The sequence below is a fragment of the Lissotriton vulgaris genome, chromosome 10, assembly GCF_964263255.1.
Source record: "Lissotriton vulgaris chromosome 10, aLisVul1.2, whole genome shotgun sequence".
Classification (NCBI taxonomy): domain Eukaryota; kingdom Metazoa; phylum Chordata; class Amphibia; order Caudata; family Salamandridae; genus Lissotriton; species Lissotriton vulgaris.
The window spans coordinates 373,866,306-373,890,109 of NC_141698.1; the positions used below are offsets into that span (position 1 = coordinate 373,866,306).

The following is a 23,804-nucleotide window of genomic DNA, read 5'->3' on the forward strand; positions in this document are numbered from 1 at the left end:
GGATAGGTGGATGGCAGTGTTTTGTACTGTCTCTGATCAACTGTCCTGCTCTCTATGGTGCATGTAATTGTGTCAGAAGGCAGTGTACCACTAACAAAACACACAAGATGATGGACGGAATGTTGCACATTGGCAAAGCATTCACCCCCAGTCACAGATCTGGGTTTAATCCATCGTTATTTTGCTCACCTTGCCATCCCAGTTACAGATCTGTGACTGGGGTGAATGTTTTGCCAATGTGCAACATTCCTTCCATCATCTTGTGTGTTTTGCTGTTTGCCCTATGTGGGAAGGATATGCCCAGACGTGGGTCCTGTGCTCACTATGCCACTGGAGTCAAGCTATCCTGGCTGATGACGGCTGATACCAAGAAACTGGTCCTAGGATGCTTGATTCCGGTCCAGAGAGGACATGGCTTAGCATTTCGGACTGGACTGTTCCCATTAGGCACAGGGTCAAGAATGATTTGCATATGGCCATGTTTGAACGGGGGTGGCATGGTGAGCACTAACAATGGATTAAACCCAGATCTGTGACTGGGGGTGAATGTTTTGCCAATGTGCAACATTCCATCCATCATCTTGTGTGTTTTGCTGTTTGCCCTATGTGGGAAGGGTATGCCCAGACGTGGGTCCTGTGCTCACTACTCCACTGGAGTCAAGCCTGGCTGGTTGTTGTCAAGCTTTGATATATTAAACGAGGACACCAAGAAGCTTTCATGTCATCATATTTTACTTGTTTTTTGATATCCTTGTGCTTTATTGTTGTTCCTCTGCACTTATGTTATATTGAATTATTTACACATTGACCTACATCTTTAATCTCACCGAGTGGGTGCATTGGGTACGTCTCTTGATTATCACATTTCTGTTCTTATTGGGGACTATTTATTTGATTGTAACCAAATAGTTTTTGTGATTTCTTTTCTCAATTCACTGTTCATTTTTCATTATTAAATGTTTTTTTAATCTTTTTATTATAAAATGGGCTCCAAACAATACACATCAATCAGCATCAGCAAATCATTGGTGACTGTAAATAAATTGGACCATTAGCATCCCTCCCAGTACCCCGATCGGCCTACACACAAAAAGCAAACCCCTAATGACCCTTTCGAATGACAACAAAGACATTGCTAGAACCCCCACCCAAAGCCTCCCCCATGCAATCAATTACCCCTCCTCAATTATCCCCTCTCCCGCCCATGCCAAAATGAACCCCTCTATACACACCGTTGCGGGCCAAAAAGTCCAGGTCCATTGGGTAACCCCCAGCCCTATTACAACAAATCCTACAAGAAGGACAGCATCTGTGGTGTTTTCCTGTTCGTCTGACTCAGCCCCAGTCTGGGCTTCTCTCCATCCCCCCCTATAGCGCTTCCATGCCGCCCATATCTTTTTCCATTTCTTGGGGCAGCCTTGACTCTTATATATTACCTTCTCCGCCCTCTGGCACCAGTCCAAGTCTCGCTCCCACTCCTCCACCGTCGGTAATAGATCACTCCCCCATACCCTCGCTATGTTTCTTTTGGCCACCATACTTGCCAGGGCTAGCCACGTCTTATCCCATTGTGGCCAAGTAACATCGCCCGTCACTCCCAGAACATGCCCACGGGCCTCCATAGGGACCTCTGTCTCCACCACCTCCTCCATTATGGCTACCAGGCTGGTCCAGTATGTCCGAATCTTGGCACATTCCCATAGAATGTGGAAGAAAGTGCCCTCTTCACCACAACCCCTCAGACAAAATCGCGAACATACATAACCGATTTTGTACTGTACCATCCGTGGAGTGTATGACCTATGAAGAATACGTAGCTGGACTAGTCTAAATCTGGCACGAATTGCCACTCCTCAGGGACACTGCAGGGCCTCACTCCAATCGTCATCCTCCAGTAGGCCAACGTCTGATTCCCACTTTTCTCTCAGGAGTGCCAGTGGGTCAGGGAGATTATTTATGAGTTTTCTGTAGGTGAGGGAGATAGCCTTGTCAATCATGGGATCTAGCAACAACCTATCTTCTAACAGGGCATATTCAGGTAACTGGTCCACCTGGCTCATGTGTGTGTATATGGCATGTTTAAGCTGCTGATAGTGTAAAAATTCTCCATTCCCCATCTGAAATTCTGTCTGCAGGGTTGCAAAGTCCACCAAGTTCCCCCTTTTCCACACATCTCCCAGTACTTCTATACCAATTAGACTTCACTGGCGTAGCCCTCGCAATTTTGCAACTTCCGGGAGTAAATTGCCAGCCCATAATGGCGTGTGTTCCGTAAGTTTCGCCTCCCACCCCAGTAGCTTCGTCCCTGCTTCCACACCTTCACTACCACTGCCGTTTGGGGCGGTGAAGTCAGACCATGCATTCCCCTGGAATAGAGAGCTGTTAAGTAGTCACCGCTACCTAGGACCATACGATCAATCCTATATGCAGGCTCGTCCTGTGGGGCAAAGACCAAACCGTTAATATTGACCAGCTGCATCGCCCAATAATATAGATGAATGTCCTGGACCGCTAGTCCCCCCTCATATGGCCTTCTTTGCAGTTTCCGGAGGGCTATTCTTGGGCACCCGTCGTTCCATAGTAAGGAGGGCTGTTCTGACTCCACCGTCCTGAAGATCTGCTCCGGGATCGGAAAGGGCGAGCTTTGCAGGACATAGATTAACCTGGTCAGGGCCATCATTTTAAATAGGACAGCACGTTCCATCAAGGAGAGCAGAAGAGTCTTCCAGTGTTCCACGTCTCCGTGGAGCCTTTCCAGTTGCTCCGACACATTTAGTCGGAGAAACTCTGAGTCTGATATCGTGACCCAAATGCCCAGATAGCGGAATACCTCCCGCCAAACCAGGCCCTCACAGTCCTCTGCTAGCTGTGGCCCCACCAGGACATGCCCTAGGGACTAGTCCCAGTTGATGCGGCAGCTGGAATATTCCCCGAATGTGCGGAGGATGGTCATTAATCTCTGGATGGAAGCGGCGGGTTGCTGTACATATAGTAGGATGTTATCGGCATATAACGATATGCGCTCTTCCCATCCTCCTCCTAAATCTATGCCCCACATCCCGGGGTGTGCCAGTATCCAAGGGGCCAGCGGTTCCAACGCCAAGGCGAAAACGGTAGGGGAAAGGGGGCATCCCTGCCTCGTGCCCCGTCTCAGCTGGAATCCTCTAGAGATAGCGCCATTGACTCGGACCCTTGCGAGCGGGTCCGTGTACAGCAGCTTCACCCAAGACCGGAAGTTATCCCCAAATCCAAAATTTTCCAGGACCGCATATATATATACTGCCACTCCATGCTATCAAAAGCCATGTGGGCGTCAAGGAACAACAGGTCCGCCGGAACCTCCGGACGCTTTGAGACCACCTGCAGGACTCCAAATAAACGCCGCAAATTGAGCTGCGTGCTTCTATGCGGCATAAAGCCCGACTGATCTGGGTGGATCAGCGACTGGACCACTGCTCCCAGTCTTGTGGCTAAGATCTTCCCCACGATTTTTGTCTCGTAGTTAAGGAGTGATATGGGCCTGTAGGAGCTGCACCTTTCCTGCGGTTTACCGGTCTTGTGTATAACTACTATCATAGCCGATAGCAGGTCCCTCGGAAGCCGCCCAGTCTGTCTCGCCTCGTTAAACATGTTAGGTATGTGGGTCGCAGTTCTACTCGACACACATCCAAACGCTTCTGCCGGAAGCCCGTTGGGTTCCGGTGCCTTCCCCGCCTGTAAGTCCCCCATGGCCTCCTCCACTTCTTTAACTGTGATAGCAGACTCCAGTATGTCCTTATTGGCCTGATCTAAAATGGGCAACTGCAAAGGGGCCAAAAAGTCATGGCACTCCTGATCGTCCCGGGCCGTCTGCGATCTATACACCTCCTCATAGTAGAGCTCAAACTCCTCCGCTATCCCCTCACTCGTATCTTTTACAGTCCCATCCGGCAGCTCTATCCCCGGCACCCAATTACGTTCCCTGTCCCTCTTTTCCAACCAGGCAATCATCTTATTGGCCTTGCCCCCAAGTCATACACATGTCGCTGGGTGGCAAGGTCACTTGGCCTCGTCTGCTCCGTAAGAACATCCCTTAATTCCTTTCCCAGGAGCTGTGCCCTGTGGTTCCTATCTGGTACCTGTTCCTGTGTTTGCCCCCTTTCGTACTCTATAGCTTGAAGCTCCGATTCCAGTTTGTCAACTTGGGCGTTTTTTTCTTTACGCCTCCGACCCACCTCCGCTTGGACGAAGTCCCTGACGACGGTTTTATAAGCCTCCGAGACTATCCCCGGGGAGCAAACTGAACCCACATTCTCTGCAAAGTATTGATCTACCCTTTCTCGAAACTTTTCCTGAAACTCCTGATTCTTAAATAAAAAGGTATCGAGTCAGGGGGAACACTCCAGTACCGCCTAGGACCTTGCAGCTGCACACCTACCGGGGAATGGTCAGAGATCCCTCTAGCTTTATGGTGCCCGCCCCAAAAGAGGCCCACATAGCCCGTCTGCATAAATAAATAGTCAATCCGAGACCCTGAGCCATGAGCCGCAGAAATATGAGTGTATTGCTGAATTTGTGGGTTATGCACTCGCCACAGATCTACCAGGCCCATAGCTTGCACAAACTCTTGTAAATGACTCGGTCCTCCCCTGGCCAGCGGAGCATGCGACCTGTCCAAATCTGTTGCCATGACTGCATTCATGTCACCCCCAGGGATCAATGTCCCAGTGGGCATCTCCAGGAGAAGCTTCACAAATTCAGGGAGAGTGGTGTTGTGTAGTTTCGGGGGGGTGTAAAGGGAACATAGGTTCAGTGTCCGGCCCTCCCATGTCACCGTGATGAGTATCCCCACACCCCTGGAGCCCATGGTAAAACCGGCATGTGAACGGAGGGTATACCCAAACCTGTCAAGGGCCTTGCAATGGTTCCCTAACAGGTGCGTCTCCTGTAGGAGAACAACATCAGGGGCATGTCTACAAAGGTATTGAAGCACAGTAGTGCGTTTGATTTTGTTTTGTAAGCCGTTCACATTCCAGGATACTATATTAACCTGCTGTTTCTTTGGTGTGTGCCCCATAGTCCTCTATCGTACTAAGCGTGAGGGATGGCAACACAGCCCTTCCGCCTCCCACCTCCCGCCACTTTGCTGATGATGCTAATGGAGCCATAACTTGTGCACAATACAAAACCAAACTCAGAAAATGAAAGCGGATTGACACGAACATTCAGAAAGACAATTGCCACAGCCCCCCTCCCCCCGCCTCCCGCTTGCCTCACAATAGTGCTTTCGGAGCCATAAGGAACAGATCATAGAAAAAGAAAAAATAGAAAATCACAAAAGTAACCCTAACCCCCAAATCCCCAGAACTTTCCCCCCTCCCTGCTACCCTGCTACGTCTGTCAACAGGGCCAGACATCCCCCAACATGCAGAGCGCCTGTAGCCCTTTCAACGAAAACTTAGGGGGTGAGTACTGCTACCTAGATCCTCAACTTGAGGTCTCCCATCAGCCCCACAATGCAACCTATTAGCTGCCACAGCCTGCTCTATTCACCCCGAAGTCCCAGTCCGGCCTTTAAACCACATGCAATGAACAACTTCCCCACTTTCAAAACAGTATCAGGTGACCCCCCCTTGATATCTCCGGTACAATAGGGGCTCCCCCCCGCAATCTAACCTCCGGGATAGAGCCCAGAGCTACCCTCAGTGCGCAGTCAATGCAGACATGAGTCAATATACTTCACGTGTACGTTCGCAGAGTTCTGCACTGCCAACCAGTCCGGGCCACCTCACCCCATGAACGGCGACACGACAGACTGCGAGGTCTATTCCTGTCAGGGGGCATAGTATCCCCCCACTGCCGACGTCCTCTCCCCGCTGAATCTATCGAAGAAGTCGGAGACCTCGGCGCCATATTCCTCCAGCCGTCCCCCGACCAGAGGCCCTCCGACGCACCCAAGCGTTCTTCCAGCCAGGAGTGGACATCCTCCATCATATATTTAATGCCCTTTTCCCGGAGCACTCTCTTCACTCCATCAAAGGATCGGCGCTCCTGTTGGACCTTCAGTGTAATGTCCGGGAAAAGGCGGATAGTAGCATTGTCGAGCCGCAGATCTCAATGTTGGCGGGCCGCCTGCAGGATAGCATTGCGATCACGATAATTAAGGATACGTGCAATAATTGTCCTCGGCGGGGCCCCCAGACGTGGCGGGGGGACCGGCGCTCGATGGGCTCGCTCAGTAGAGAAGAACTTCGAGAGGCGTTTGGGCTTTAGATGGTTGAGAATGAGGTCTTCCATAAACAAGTCCACGCTCTGCCCCTCCATCTTCTCCGGCACACCCACTACGTGTATATTGTTTCTGCGGGCCCTCCCTTCCTGATCCTCCAGGCGGGCCGCCACCACCTTCTATTGATGTGAGAGGCGCTGGACCTGTTGCTGCAGGTGTTTGGTGGTACTCTGGAGTTCCGCAATATCTGCTGCATTTTGAGTGGCTTTCTCCGACGTTTTATTCAAGTCAGCCCTTTGTAGTGCCATTTCGATAGACACCTTGTCAATTTCCAATTCCAGCGTGGTCCCCAGCGTTTGGATTGCCTGCATGATCGATGTCAAGGATGGCTCTTGCGCATCTGACAGGGCGCCAGCTTGCGTCTCGCCCCCTCCGCCCGTGAGGGCCGTATAGTTATCCAGGGTATTGGTCTGGGTCATCCCGGATTTCTTGGGCCGCATGGTCGTCTCTGCAACTGATAGGCCCACTGACCAGGGGGGAGAGGGGGCCCTTCTTATGCAGGTATCTCTTCAGCCGACCCCCCGACGAATATAAGGTGCTGTGTCCAGGTCCTTCACCCGTGGTACCGCCCCCTGACCAGGGCTCTCCCCTGCCCAGTATGCAGCGCCTGTCTTCCTGGGGCACTTCCCACTCCCATCCAAGCGTCGCCCTCAACTTCTATTTTACGCCTTCCACACTTCTCTTGCGTCGCTCGTTGGGTCACACCACTTCGCAGGGCACTGCTCCCACCTTGCTCACATGCCCCTCCAGAGCGCCAACTGCCACCTTTACCATGGATCTTGGGGGGTAATGCACACTCTCTTGCCCCCTTTAGCACCTGTAAGGCCTGCTCGCCATAATGCTGGTCACTGCTAACCACCAAATTACAATTAGAAATCTCCACTGTAGAACAGGAGATCAAGGATTTAAACAAACCTGAAGCCACCGTCAAGAACTACACTCTACTAGATGAGATTCTTCTCAAACATCAAGCCGAAATCAAGAATATAAAAGCACGTCAGATCAAGAGAGATGAGGCAGACTATAAAAATGGCAGAATTTACACTTTTGATCGGAAGTATGATTCTCTGATCCCTAAGCCCAAAGCGGGTTCACAGACAGGCAGATCTACAACCACCAGTTCTGTCAATTCCAGCACCACTTCACTGAGCTCTACTGGACTCAGCGAAATTGAGAATGAAATTCTAGCCAATACAGAGGCTAATAGCTCAACCTTTTTTTTAGAAATGGAATGTGTCAGGAAGGGCAACAGGACACAGCCTCCAAGGGTCGCTGTAGACCCAAACCCCATAGGGGCAAACGCAGGAACAAGCGAGGATTATCGCAGGAAATTGAGATCAGGGACACAGAGGAACTAACCACACTAGTTGACACAGTACAAGTTATTAATCTTTCTTCACATCCTCTGACACCAGACATGATCTCCTTACTTAGTAGAGGCCTGAACTTTAATCCCTATGCTACTGGTGACATGTGCCAAACTAAGATTGATATTTTCAAATTCATACGCAATCTCAAACTCAAGAAACATTTTGCTGGACAACAGGACACTCAGAGACAATCTAGACACATTCCAAATGTTTTTGATGATGTATCTTTGACCATTAAAGATGTGCAATCTACACACTTGCTTCTTTCTTTAACAGATAGGGAGGATAGTCCCCTTGAAATGGAAAGATTACTTGAGGAGCTTGATGTTGAAACTGATTACAGTATGGCGAGTGGTTTGAAAAGTAAATCCAAATGGACCCCCACGTTATCAGGGGGCAATGTGATTGACAACTTTCATAGACATGTACTTGAAGATTTAAACAGAACTAATACCAAGAACTTAAATACCAAATTTAAATACAAGGACAATTTGACTAAAGGGGAACGGCTAGCACTTTCCACTTTAAGCAATAACCCCAACATCATCATCAGGGAGGCAGACAAAGGGGGCAATGTGGTGGTCATGGATCTGGCCGACTATAACAACGAGATCCAGGGCCAACTTAACGATGACTCATGTTATGAGTTACTCGCCCATAACCCCATGGGTCCTCTAACACTTCTACTTAATGGACTTCTACTTAACTGGAAACAATCTGGTCTTCTGGATGACAATGAGTACCTTTACCTTAAAGTCTTCAGACCCACGTATCCCTGGCTGTACACTCTGCCGAAAGTTCACAAGAATTTACCGTTTCCTCCTGGGAGACCGATAGTATCGGGAATTGGGGGTCCCACCGAAAGAATCGCAGAATATGTTGATCTTTTCCTGGGACCTCTAGTTAAAAACCTGCCGTCTTATATACAAGACTCCAAACACATACTGAGCATCATGTCAGACATGGAGTGGCAACGAGACACCATACTAGTAACCATGGATGTGGTGTCTTTGTACACCAGTATTAATCCTGAACTGGGCATATCGGCCATTACCAAACTATTATCCAACAGACCGGCCTCACTTTGGGCACATACCAACATGCTACTACATATGATGACTATTATCCTAGAGAACAATTTCTTTATCTTTGATCGTAAGTGGTATTGACAGAAAAAAGGAGTAGCCATGGGCTCCAAATTTTCACCCTCCTTCGCTAATCTCTTCATGGGGGCTTTGGAGGCCGATTTGATTTGGGGCACCAAAGGAATGAAATACGTCGGATCCATAGTCTTTTGGGGCCGATACATCGACGATTGTTTTCTTTTATGGTCGGGTTCTGAAGAACTACTTTTTTCCTTCTTTGAACATCTGAACAACAATACGTGGGAAATTAGCTTCACTATGCGACACAGCCTCACAAACATGGAGTTTTTAGACCTTGAATTTTATGTGAAGGACAACCTACTACACTCTAAATTGTTCAGGAAACCCACTTCCTGTAACTCTATACTCCACGCGTCTAGTTTCCACCCTGAGCACCAGTTACGGTCCATCCCATATGGAGAACTTCTAAGAGCCAAACGTAACTGTAGCGAATCCACTGAATTTGAAAATTGCATCTCTAACATGAAAGACAGATTTCGAAAGAGAGGATACTCTAATGCATCCCTCAAGAAAGCAGAGCGAAAGACCAGAATCATACCAAGACCAGATTGTTTAAAGACACGCACGGAGCAAGAATCCTCTGGCCAGCAAATTAGACTAATAACAGAATTTAACGCACTCAACCACACCACTAGAAAGAGCTTTAATAAACACTGGAAACTCCTAACGGAAGATCCTGTTCTTAAAGAATTTCTTCCAGACAGACCTTCCATCACTTACAGAAAGGGCTTTACTTTGAGAAACAAACTTAGCCCCACAGTTCCCCCAAATACTACAGCTCGGGACTGGCTGTCTACACGAGGCCTAGGATTCCACAAATTTGGTTTTTGTTCCATGTGTATTTGGGGTAAACATGGCACTAAGACGTTCAAGGGTCCGGAAGGTACAATGTATAAAATTAAACACAGCATCACTTGCCTAACAAAATTCGTAGTTTACATAATCGAATGCCAATGCGGCAAGATTTATGTAGGCAGCACAATCAGGGCTCTTAAAGAAAGAATTGCAGAACATATGAGAGCCATTCAAAAAAGAGATCCCAGATACCCAGTAGCCGTACACATAGCTGAATGTCAACCATTGGAGGATGACATCAAAGTGCGTGTCTTTGGGATTGACATGATTCCCCTCAATATCAGAGGGGGTAACCGAGAACTGACACTCAGACGTAGAGAAGCAACATGGATCATGCGCCTACAAAGCGTGGAACATGGGCTAAACTACGACCCTGAGCTACAATATTTCCTGGGTGACTAAATGTTACCCTTTGGGATCTACTAATTGAGACATTTACTCTGTAATCCTAATGATAACTACTCACCTATTAACATCACCATATGTATACATTTCCACAGATTACTATGCCTTTTGGAATGAAGAGTAAGCTTAGACAGTATGTACTGTCATATGCACATTTTATGATGTACTGTATTGGGTTATATGTTACCTGTCTTATGGTCTTTTACATGTGATTAACCACACCATCTACTAGATATCAAAAAATGAAGTACTGTTGATAATACGATGAGCAAAGTCACAAATGGGTTAGGCGATGTGGCACCTTCACTCCTTAAGTAGCCGGTTAATATATTTGTTTTTTAACCAGTATCACAATATTTAGGGGCACCGGGTCACATCAGCCGTTGGCAACCACCATAGCTTCTCACCGACCCGAACACCATTGACTCATCTACAGGACACCCAGACCGAGATTCGGGTGTTCAATAAAGAAAGATAAAATACTATGGTCACCATAACTTTGTTTTCAACCGACCACTATTTAGACTAAAACAGTCTACATATTCCGCTCCGATACTCGCTATTTTTCTTCTTTCATTAGGTGTGGTACTTCTGTACACTACCATTTGTCTAACATTTACAGGAATACTCGATTACCAAGCATCTCGCCTTATCGGCTCCCCTCTTAAACATGGCGGCTCTGTTTTTACAGCACACAATTGACATCTTCTATGGTTAAACACCAATAAATAGCCACCTCCCTTCCGGTCACGTGTCCGTTTACGAAAGACGGCGACCGGGAAACAACAGAGGAGGGATACCGCACTACTGGTAAGTTGTTGTACTTTCCCAACGACAACTGAATCCCCGTTTTAATTTGTCTGATGAGCTCACACGACCTGGCTAAACCGCCATTGATAACTAAACCGGCAATGACCGTGTTTATCTCTGCCCTTTTCTTTCCATTTTTTAAAAACTTTAATGTAATTACTCGCATTTCTAATGCATGCGCATACACTTATGTTTCCCTCCACAGCACACCGCGATTGAGAAAACGTACCCGTTTTCATAAGTGCCTCAACAGATGGATCCCCTCCCGGTACAGCCTAATGCATACACGTATTAAGGTACATTCAAATGTCAAACTTACGGTCTAATTCTTGTCAACTCCACCTCAAACGTGATTTGGAGCGACGCGATACACTCCATCTCTAGCCGGATGGCATTTGCATTCTATGTTTTTCTTTTTATTTACAGTGCAAAATTCTGGAAATCTTGACCCACCCTACTGGGCGGAACATAGTAGCAAGATTTATCTCTTGCACCTAGCCTAACTGGATCTACCACTCCTACTTATAAACATATATGAACATAAATACTCAGTGGTAAGAATACTTTCCACTAGTTTTCCTTTACTTTTCCATTTTCTTTGGGTAACATAGGTGTCCTCGGACATTTCCCCTTTTCTATGCCTTCCTCATGAGTTTCTCATTTTCCCTCCACCCTCTCTCCAATCTACCTATACAGATTGCTACTACGAGTACCAGACTATTCTCAACTCACTTGTCCTGAGTTGAGTCTAAAGGTAATGACTCTACCTTCCAGAGAGAGAGTATTTTCCCTTACTTCACTCCGGGCACAACCGAGATTTTTATACGTCCACTTCGTTTACACGCCCCCAGTTGAACTTATCACCATCATTTTCACACACAAGCTGCACTTCAGACTGCTCACACTCGCATGTTATGTCACTCACGTCTGCAACCTTCATAGTGCAGGATTACCGTGTGCGTGCTAACACTTGTTATACACATAATTGGAACCATTACCTCACATCACTTCCAGTGCACTACCACTCGAGGACAACCACTCACATCCTTGCAGTGGAACACTGAAAATTTATTGTACGTCATCACTAATCACACCCACCACGTGTGAAAGGAAACGCACGTCACAACTGCATGTGTGATGCACCCTTGTCACTATATGCAGTATGTTAAAGTGATAAGACGCACAACTGAATATGCATACGTTATTTTTGTATCACCAGCCCTGAAGAGTCGTGTTGACTCACCTGTACACGACGAAACACGTGTCGGCTTACTGTGACTGTTCTTCAAGTCTGGATACATTAAACCGTCATCTTGCTGTGACAAGAAAAACACTAAAGAATCTGCTTCTGTTTATTGAATTTCATTTGTCATTGTACTAAGTTTTGTAACACCCTATTGTAGTTGCGAGAGCTCAGCTGTGTTAGTGTCACCTGCAGACACTGTGCTTGCTGCTGTGGGTGCCTTCTGAATGCTGCTACCAGGTTCCCCGGGGCCAGCGCTGCCTCACTCTGCACCCACCACTGGCGCCGCCCGTGCCATCCAGGATCCACTTAGCCAGCCGCCGGGCCCTCCACTCACCTGGCGCGGGTCTCATTGTCCTGCAGAGCCACTGCCGTGGGTGCTCTTCACCACCCTGTAGGCCTCCGGGGTCCAAAAGCCTCAGGCACTCACAGCGGCACCACCAGGGGGCTAGTTGCAAATTGGGCAGATTGCCCAGCACCGGAGTTCCCCAGGCACCGTCACGTGGCTGCTGGGATAGTGGGGCCGCAGGGGAGATGGGTATCGGGCATTTCAGTCAGCTGGTAGGTCCGCCGCACTGCGTGGCTCGCATCACCGAGGTTGTCCCTCCGCCGCTGGCCTCAGGATCACGCGAGGCTGGTGCTCAGGACGGCCCCTCTCACTGTGCAGGCCTCAGGAGACCCCGTTCTGCAGGCGGCCGCCGCAGCACTTACACGCGTCCAGGGAGGACCGGAACAATATCGCTCGGCACCGGAGCCTATACTTCACGCAGGCACTGGCCTCTAAAATCGTGAGGCCACAGGAGAAATGCCATATGTCTGGGGCCTTTGGGAGTTCCTCACAGGAGCTTCGTTAAATTGCGGCCATCTTCGGTGCCGCCAGGCCATGCCCCCCCATTATTAAAGGTTTTTAAGTTTTACAAAATCTGCTGGTCACTTCCAAAGGTCTTGGAGCAGTATCTGTAATACATTGGTATTGTGTCTTGTGCTTGAGGTTGGAGGTTCTAGCCCTTAGGTTACCATCTATAGCTTCTGAAATATACGTATGGACACATCACATCATTCTGGCTTCTCTGGGATTGCCTTGTTACACTTGTCCTCTGGCTTCTTCCTGGTGCATTTTTTTTTACATTTGTTTCTATTATCTAGCAACTTTTCTTGAGTAGAAATTATCTCTTGAACACCATTGTTTACTAATTGTTTTTGAGAACCTCTCATTGGTGCATGAATGGGAAAAAAATCTTTGTGTTATCATGTTTCGTCTTTCACTGCCCTAATCCTTACTCCTTCTCAGATGTCTCTTTTTATACTTTATGTTCAGGACGGCATCACTCTTTTGACTTTTTTACCCCTGCAGTCTGTCCTTCACTGAATGGAGCAAGGGGTTGCTTCTCTCTTGCGCCCCAAAGGAACGCTTCTGCATCTCTTAACTATGAACCTGACTGCTTCTAGACTGTCTTCGGTGTAAGTTATCTTGACCTTTTAGAGCTCAAAAAGTTCCATCAGCAATGTATACTTCTGCCCTGGCATTCTAGAGCTAGCACAACACATACTTTGAATCTAATGATGTAACATTGAAGTCCATGACTAATTGCAGCAAGATTATTAAGGAGAGTCATCTTTGGCCCCGCTCTAATTGCCTACGACCATGTGTAACAAACCGCCATTCTTTCTTCGCTGAACCTTCGAAAGGTTGTTACTAGTTCTGTAATGTCCATACTCTTTTCCCTTCAACACCACTCTCTCTCCTCCACAATGCTGTTAAGTTATATTACTCATTGTTTTCCTTGACTTTAATCATGCCATCTCCAGCAGTTCGATTCAGAAAAAGGGGGTGGTGATGGACAGAGCATCTGAATTAAGCAGAATACTCGTACCCAGTCAACAGATCAGGGCTTGATCCATCACTGTTTTTTAGCTCACTGCACCATCCCAGCTAAGAACCTGGCTACATGCAAATTAGTCTGTCCCTGGCCCAGTGCATCATGGGAACAGGGCAGACCAAACTACAAAGCCAATTCTTTTACTGGAAAGGAAACAAGCTTCCGGGGACCTGTTTCTAGCATTACAGCCGTCTTCCACGCCTGTGGTGGACAAAACGATTCAGAAAAAAACGGTGATGGATCAAGCCCTGATCTTTGGACTGGGTAGGAGTGGTCTGCTTAATTCAGATACTCTGTCCATCCCCATCCCCTTTTCTGAATCGTTTTGTCCACCATAAGCGTGGAAGGGTATGCTCAGATGTGAGTCCCTTGCTCACTGCACCATCAGGATTCAAGCAAGCCAGGCCGAAGACGGCTGTAATGCCAGAAACCGGTTCCCGGAAGCTTGTTTCCTTTCCAGTAAAAGAATTGGCTTGGTAGTTTGGTCTGCCCTGTTCCCATGATGCACTGGGCTAGGGACAGACTAATTTACATGTAGCCAGGTTCTGAGCTGGTATCCTGCAGTGAGCTAAAAAACAGTGATGGATCAAGCCCTGATCTTTGGACTGGGTAGGAGTGGTCTGCTTAATTCAGATACTCTGTCAATCACCACCCCCTTTTCTGAATCGTTTTGTCCACCATAAGCGTGGAAGGGTATGCTCAGATGTGAGTCCCTTGCTCACTGCACCATCAGGATTCAAGCAAGCCGGGCCGAAGACGACTGTAATGCCAGAAACCAGTCCCCGGAAGCTTGTTTCCTTTCCAGTAAAAGAATTGGCTTGGTAGTTTTGTCTGCCCTGTTCCCATGATGCACTGGGCCAGGGACAGACTAATTTGCATGTAGCCAGGTTCTGAGCTGGGATGGTGCAGTGAGCTAAAAAATGGTGATGGATCAAGCCCTGATCTTTGGACTGGGTAGGAGTGGTCTGCTTAATTCAGATACTCTGTCCATCACCACCCCCTTTTCTGAATCGTTTTGTCCACCATAAGCGTGGAAGGGTATGCTCAGATGTGAGTCCCTTGCTCACTGCACCATCAGGATTCAAGCAAGCCGGGCCGAAGACGACTGTAATGCCAGAAACCGGTCCCCAAAAGCTTGTTTCCTTTCCAGTAAAAGATTTGGCTTGGTAGTTTGGTCTGCCCTGTTCCCATGATGCACTGGGCCAGGGACAGACTAATTTGCATGTAGCCGGGTTCTGAGCTGAGATGGTGCAGTGAGCTAAAAAATGGTGATGGATCAAGCCCTGATCTTTGGACTGGGTATCAGTGGTCTGCTTAATTCAGATACTCTGTCCATCACCACCCCCTTTTCTGAATCTCCAGCAGTTCAGCACTGCTGTAGGACCGTTCCATATTGCTTGTCCTATTACCCTTAAATGCCACCTTTTCCTACACTAATCTTCAGTGCTCCTTTATCCTGCTCTATGCATAGCCTTTTAATCTTGATTAAGCATGGGCGAATTTTGCGAATCTCGCGTTCGCGAATTTTGCGGATTTGCGAACTCGCAATCCGCAAAATCCGCGAATTCTCGCGAATTTGCGGATTTTTTTTTTTGTGTGTTCGCGCGGGTTTCTGCCAGTTGGCGAGGGTTTTGTACAATTTCGCAAACGCGAACTTACCTGTCGGGTCGCAAGTTTTGCGAACTTGTTGTTTCTACGTGTCCAGCCTGTTTGGGACACTCTTCTTCATCACTGCCACTCTCTGTCACCACTGCCACTTTCTGACTACTCATGCCACCCTCTGGCCCACCCATGCCACCCTCTGTTTCATCACAGCACCCTCTGGTTGTCCAGTGTACATTATTGTGGCAAAGCAAAGCACACCTTCCCTGCCTCAAGTGACCTGAATTAATTTGGGGCTGATTAATGTGTCACAGAATATTTTTTTAGCTGGCACCTGCTTCCTTAGTGCTTCCTGATTAGTGATCTTTTGCACTTGCTAAGTGCTTTCATTGTTGCAAAATTAGTTACAACACCTGCCCTGCCCCAACTGACAATAATGAATTAGGGGCTGATTAATGTGTCACTGGATTTGAACTTCCAGCCTGGCTCCTGCTTGTCTCCCTTAGCTGTAATTCAGGACCTTTGTGGCATATGTGTAACTATTCTGAGGGTCAGAGCAAGGTCACATAATAGTTGCAAGTAGGCAACTGAACTCTGGAGGGGCCCCTCAGGAAGCACTACAGGAAATGGCTACTAATGATGAGCTTGAACTTTTGAACCTGGTAAGTAGTTTCAGTTTTGCTAATATCGTATTTCTGCAATTTAGCGCTTATTCGCGGGGCGCGAAGTTGAACTGGGAAGCCGCGAACTCACGCGAACAGTGCGAGCAAGCCATAAAATCCGCTGCTCGCGGATTTGCGGATTTTGCGGGAAATTCGCGAATCTCGCGGATTGCGAATTTACCGAAAATCCGCAAAATCCGCGAGCGGAACGGATTTTCCGCCCATGCTTAATCTTGATAGATTTACGTCATGAGTTACACTTGCCTTAAAATGCCTACATCACAATACCATTATACCCAACCTTCCAGGTAATATGTCGGATACCAGAGGGTGGTCTGGTGACGTCTTAGATCTACACTGTGACCGCAATGATGTTTTCGTTTTCTTTCAATATTTGTCTGATCTCAATGTGTAGGCTTTCCGGACAGGCAGCTCCACTCTTCCAGCTATTTGCTCCTTTTAGCCAGATGTGCATTTGCACTCCGCCTTTTCAGTGTTGTGGTAACTGGTTTCAACATGGTACCCAGCCATCTAGATAAGATTTTTTTTAGCCTTATTGAAGCTAGTTTCTAGACAATCTCCTTTTTTGTATACCAAGGCGCTTAACTGACAAGCTGATATGTGAAGATGCCCGCAAACTTCCTGTGTCAGCTCTGTGTGCTTTAGGGTAGATGGAAGAAACACCCTTTCCTGGCTAGTCATCATCCGTCACAGCTGAGGAAACCAGGAGAAGCTGAGCGGCTGAAATTAATGGTATCACTGAAGCTCCTTCCCTTCTGATTTGAGAATAGGGCAAGGCATAGAGACAAGAGTATCTGTCCCCCAAGGTCCCTCCATCCAAGTTCTGAAGTAGAAATGGTGTATGAGGGCATTCCCAGATCTGCATGAAGTCTATCACTGCATGTGACTGTTAGATCAGCCAAAGAGTTGTGAACAATCGTGGATTTACACAATAAAAATTAGATGATGCCAACCTCTACATTGTGTATCACTTGAATGTTAACAACACTAAGGGGAAAAAAGGCTGGATCTGAAATGCTTTTGTAGGAGTACCTCTGAATGCCACGAGTTGGTGTCTCATAGCTCCTCTCTCCTCTCATTCCATACCTCCCCAGAAGTGACAGATCGGAGCCACATGTGAGCTCCACACCTGTGCACTGATATCAGTTACTTTCTTTCCACTCCTATGTTGCCAAATATGTAAGTTTCCTGATGACTTAAATTTTGTTTCTGTATGTTCAATGTCCGTAATGAAAACGACCAGATGTAAGCCTTATTGAAACTAGAAGAAGCAGATGTCAGTCATAGCCCCACATGAGGTGTGTCTGTGGTGCCTGGACTCCGGACATGACTTGAATTTGTGTAATCAGTGTGAACTCCTGCATCATCGAAATGCATTTCGAGATGGAGAGGCGTATGTCACCAAACTCAAAAAGAAGTTGGGGGTCTTCATGTAGATCCTATTCCAAGTCACAGGCCTGAACTCCGTCTTGCTAATGAGGCCATTCTCACCATAGTTCAACTTCATGCCTAAAGTCCTCCATTAAGTCAAAATCCAAACGCAAACATATAAAACAAATCAGGCCAAGATGCTATCCTGATACTTAAACATTAAAGTCACTGGCCACAGAACCAATTCTTCACCTAACACCCACGTAAGTTCTCTGGAAGTCATTAGCTCTTCAGCAGGTTTCGGCCTTCAAAGAAGGTGTGCGGCAAATCTTGAGTACATGTCTGACTCTATCTGCTGTTTTTTTAGGTTGCACCAAACTATAAGGAAGAGGAGGGAGGTGCCTGTTACCACTGGCGGATCCCTCCCCTGCTCCTTCTGTCCCCTTAAGAGCTTTTGTGGGAACCATACCAACCCTTTTATTGACTGCCACTCCAGCCCAGGGTTACATGCTGTTTCCAGCTGCACTGATGCGGTAGATGATGCTGTCCCAATGCTCATTTCTGACCCAGTACTGACATCGGCTTGAGATCGATCACTGTTACAATACAAAATTAACAAAGGGCATTCTGTTGTCATGCAGCTTGACTATACTGTATCACAACTAACCTTAGAGGGTACATCATATTTTTGGTTCTGACTGTGATCCTGTGCTAGAGCAGGGTGCACCCCTGGAAATTGATGATCATGATGATAGTGAAGGGGATGAGGGTGGCCTGCTCCCCCCTCATTATACTGATGATTCCTTATATCTTGATTTATGGGGTGCCAGTAGGCTTCATACCTCTGAGACAGAGCTTGACTCCTCATGTGGAGCACACCAACGGAGGAGCATACCTTATTTAAACAATTTTGGTCTCAGTTGAAGAAATTTATTGGCTATTCCAGAAGGCAGAGGCAGCTTTCCCAGCCAGGGATGCAGCACACAAACAACATGAAAGTTGGCAGGGGCAACAGTTTTCAAACTCCTCCTATGCTGCTACAATGGCTGACAAACAACTTTAGTTTGCCCACAGTGCTGCATGGGTGGCAAGATCTGGCTTTCTTTCTACAGAAACAGGTCTTTAGTGGAGGGCTGACATCAAGTTACTAGAGGTGTGGGCTAATTGTCTGGTCCTCAAGGTCTTCTTTTCTTCAATTAATGGTGTGGACAGAAGCAGGTTCTCGGAGACTCCTCCATGTTGTTTTTCAATAAGCATGCAACGTGTGGTCGTGGGTCCAGAAGGCTGTACGTCTCTGGAGGTGGCTGGAGCTCGAAGACATCTTTCTGGTCCCAAACCACCGGGTGGGGCCCCTGGGTGCGAGATTGGAGGAACTGAGCAGACAGCATCTGCCAGATCATGAGTGGTGTCTACATTCTGAGGTGGTGCGGTGCATCTTCCACCAGTGGCAGAAACCATGGCTAGAACTTTTTGCTACGGTCAAGAATGCACAGTATTAACAATTTTGTGCTTTGGAGTTTCTAAAAAAACACTACTTAAAAGATAAATTACAGCTAGAATGGAACAAGGGACTCCTGCATGACCTCATGTACTGCACTGAGTTCTGAACTAGATCAAGATCAACCAGGCCCAAGTCATCCAGGTTGCCCAGATTGGTCAAGAAGAATATGGTACCAAGAACAAATGATAATCTGTCCGCTGATCAGGCTACCATTTCAAGAGAACACCCTATAGGGCCTCCGCTATAAGGCTTGGCACTCCACCTTGTCAGGGAATAACTCTTGCCACCTCCCTGGAGCAATGAAAGGAAGACACTGGACAAAGCAGGGGCTCAGGAACAGACAAAATGTGTAGGTACCAATGCTCGTTGGGTAGCCAAGGAAGAAAGGCAGGCGTACACCCTGTTCACGCCATAGAAACAGGCTACTTCTTTCTCCAGTGACCAATGCATGGGCCTTGTATACAATACAGAACTGCAGCACACAATAAACAAAACGGGCATAGTGCCAAATATGAGCGAACATAAAAATGCAGCTCAAGCATGAAATGAACAGAAACAGGTATACAGTGTAGGCAACTAAAGGAAGCTATATCCATGCATGATGAATGGCCTGATGGGCTAAAACAATGTGGGAGACAGAAAAGGCAAGGAGACCTGTAAGTGGGGGTTTGTGCAGCTGCTGGACCTGTCCGGCAAGGTCAGAACGGGAGCCTTGGTCCTGGGCTGGAATGCGATCAAAGAAGGAGGTGGTGCTGCTCCATGCAGGACCTGGCTGGCAGCTCTAGGCAACTCGTGCAGGGAGAAGTTGGATAGCTCAGTAGGTTGAGACAGTGTGGATAAGAATTGGAACTAACTGTGTTTTCCATGTGATACATAGATATGGATATATATTTTTCCACAACACACCTGAACCTATGCAACTAACACTTCTATGTGTGGAGATTGAACATGGCAAATGACTGTGTTCTATTTGTCACTTGAGGAGGTGGATATCATCCTTATCGCTAGCCGCTGCTCCATTAAATTTAGGCCAGGCGCTGGGAAAATCCTCACCTGGTGTGGTGCCCAGGACTCACTCCCCTACAGGTGAAGATGTTAGATGTTCTTTTGTTTGTTTTGCGTACAGCCTAGCACACCTTGAAGTAGGCACTCTAAAAAGTAGTTTTTTGGCCCTTTCAGGCTCTTTGTGTTTACTGGACCATCGGTCCTCATTTTAGTCACCTGTTGTGATGACATTTATTAGAGGTTTGGTACGCTTGTTGTCTCCTAAGCTCTTGGTGAGCCCACAGTTGGACATTATGTTGGTATTGACATTTCTCACGTTAATGCCCTTTGAGCTTATGTATAGCTGTTTACTGCAAGTCCTTACCTTGAATACTGTCAGCCTCATTGTGATCACGCCAGGTTGCCCCATGACTGAACTGCAGGCACTGTCATATTTTTCCAGACCTATTGGTGTGGAGGTCTTGGGTGGCCTCTCTGCTTTGGCCTGTGATCAAGTTGTCCCGTGCCTGATTAAGTTTGCTTTGACCATTGCATTGCCCCTCCAGACCAAGGCAGCCTTTCCATTCAGCAGAGGGGAAAACCCCAAAAAAGCAACACAAATTGTTTCCAACTCCTTCATATTTGAGTGGTGTTAAACTTGCATAAACCAGCACACCTTCAATATCCAGTCTTTCATTATCCTATTACAACTTTGTCCACTGGCATACATGGTCACAATACTATGCAATGCGGAAGAAGATGGATCCTTTCTGTAGATGCTTCAAGTTACACTGCTGCAGATACTCTTTATTCTTCACAGATTTTGCTGCAAGAACCTGGAAGTGTAAGCTGAAACCTGTTCTCTGCTGGGGGAGTACAGCACACATGATCCACCACGCGTATCTATGATCCCAAAAACCTGAAAGCCTCACACACAAGAGGTAACCCCTTTCTTTATGGCCTCTTGCAACCAGGTCCCAATAAGGTCACCCTGGGACAAAATAAAGCAATCATGCCCTCGGGATTAAGGACCTGACCCAAAGGCAGACAGAAAACATGATGTCTTCTGGGTGAGAGGTCCAGAAACACCTGGGAATTCTGGAGGGGGTGAAATATTGTTTCTCGGCTTGACAGGATGTGGGCCCTGGCATAAAGACTTCAAATCATCTGTACTTTTTGCTATTCCACCTGCTGTTGCTGATAACTGCTTCCTAGGATTTTCACAAAACTTTAAGGACTTATTTAGGGTGCACCGTTAAAGGATATAAGGCAGAGGGGCAGAGTTGTGTACTGCCCCAATACAGATCCAAATCCAGGTATATATATTTTGCATATAACTTTTATTTCAAATATATTACCATTAAAAACTTTGTGTTACCAATAATAAAAGGAAAGGCTTAAAATAAGGCTTTGCCCTGTTTAGAGGAGACCATTAAATTGCTTTTGTATTGTTTTTGTTGATATTGTGCCTTTTTATAGTTTCGGGTTCGGATGATAAAGCACCACCAATTTACTTATTTGTGTTTTCATTGAAGTGCAGCCATATTTTTTGAAATGCAAAAAAATTCAATTTAAGCAGCAGGAATGGGTGTTTTCATGACTGGTTCCAATTAAAAACAATGTATCATTACCATAAAATTCTGTTCTTAAGTGTGTTTGGAAAACAAACCATCCTGCCTATTCCTTCCTTTTTCAGGTGCATTCTAGAGGACTTAAGCTTGGCATCTACAGTGACATTGGTAACTACACATGTGGCGGCTACCCTGGCACCACACTGGACACCATCACACTCGATGCCAACACATTTGCCGAATGGGGAGTTGACATGTTGAAATTTGACGGCTGTTATTCCAATGCATCAGTTAAAGCCATAGGTCTGTTATGATTTATGTCCCAACATACATCGAATGCTTGTGAAATGGATATTTGTTTGTTGTTGCTGTGCTTATTGTGCTGAGGCAATGGGTTTGCTATTGCCAGCATTCCTTATGACATGACATGCATTGGGACAACGGCATTTGGTGTTTGGCATCAAACCCATTCCTATGGGAGCCCTAACAGGTCCATGTGGCTTGCACTAATAAAAAGTGCTGGACTTGTAATCCTTTCAAGGTAAACAGAGCAACACAGAACTTATCGGTGTATACAGTATTAAGATGAGAAACCTACTATCTGTGATTAATTAAAGGAATGCATTGCCTCAGTACCCAAGCGCTTAGACACTTTTGATGTTGTCAGATACTTCCTCTACATTTCATTATTAGAGTCCAAGTATATGTTTCCTCAACAAGCTATTCACCAAAATTGAAATCTCCTACCTAGTCTAGGGCAGAGACATCTTGAGGGTTCATTTTGCGCAAGCACCAGATCCTTGTAAAGGCGAGTTTATAGATTTGCGAGTAAAATGAATGTGGAGTCCTCATTTATGATGGTTGTTTACATGAAACAAATCTTCAAGTTGGCCATGAAGGCAAAGCCAGACAAGAATTCCTATCATTGCAGAGCACTTCATGTAGTCACCTTTTATCTCTGTATCATACCATGGGCTGCAGCTGAATGGACTTCCATTACAGTGTGCCTGCAGTGGACCACTTAATTGCCACGTCATATTCATTACTATAAGTCCAAAATGTCCTCATCAGTCCTTTCTTCATGAAGTGAGTGCTCACCCGGAGGCATGAAACCTACTTACCGTTATAAAAAAATTCAGTGAAAAATGCTCCAACAATTTTCTTATTTTTTCAAATGAACTCTTCCTCTTCTACTTGCTAGTAGGACCTCCAGGACTTGCATTACTTCTTTTATATTACCATGCCATGTTTGTCTTGGGAAAAGGCAGGCAAGCCAATGACTATACCAAGGAAGCAATGGATTCCGGGTAGTGAATATTACCAGTAAGTAGTTGGGACATTATAAGCACATCGTCTCAATCATCATTGTTTTTAATTAGCAATGATGTGCCTGGCCATGCCGGGTTCCATTCACAGGCATTAAGAGACGTTTGAATATTATAATGCAGGTCTCCCGTGTACGGGCATAAGCATCATGCACTGGTTTGATGCTCCTTGTGGGCATTGTATAGGACCATCCTTTGAGGGGTACGGTCAGTGGATTCAATACAATTAAAAAAGGTGTTATATCCTCCCCTTCTTTTCTGCACCACATTAACCATTTACTGGACTCTGGTATCATATATTACATCTATGGTCGTAGGTCTATCTATTCCTTGCAGGACCTCCTTGTTATCTCCCTTCAACACAAGCGTGCCTTCCCAAATAAAGCAGATTACATTTCTTAGCAGTCTTAGATTCTTTACTGGGTATCACCGCAGGTTGAAAAGAGATGAATTCTGCATCAAATTCATAACACAGGCAGAATGCTGCTCCTACAGAGTGGAACAAACCCTTGCAAAAGGTGTGTTCTGTCTGGAAAAGTTTAACACCAGGTTATCAATGGTTTGGTGCATTTATCTGAAATGTGATTAGCAATCCGTGGCTCCCTCTACTAGATTAAGCAAACAAACCAACCTTGGAATTTCTTTCATACCTTAATTCCCTAGGCGTAAAGCACTGTAAAAATTATATTATACGCTTCCTCTCATTTACTACTCTGACCATACTGGGCTCTTTACTATTAGACAGTTTACAGCCCTCCCATTCCTTTGATGAA

The 23,804-nt window shown here is 46.5% G+C and overlaps 1 protein-coding gene across 1 annotated transcript in view; it reads left to right on the forward strand.

Moving 5' to 3' along the window:
* The window catches only part of LOC147685285 (alpha-N-acetylgalactosaminidase-like), a 250,557-nt gene that overhangs the window by 100,300 nt on the left and 126,453 nt on the right, over positions 1–23,804 (forward strand). Inside the window, exon 4 of the mRNA XM_086941199.1 lies at positions 21,832–22,009. Coding sequence (XP_086797325.1) covers positions 21,832–22,009 — 178 coding nt within the window. The remainder of the gene's footprint in view (positions 1–21,831; positions 22,010–23,804) is intronic.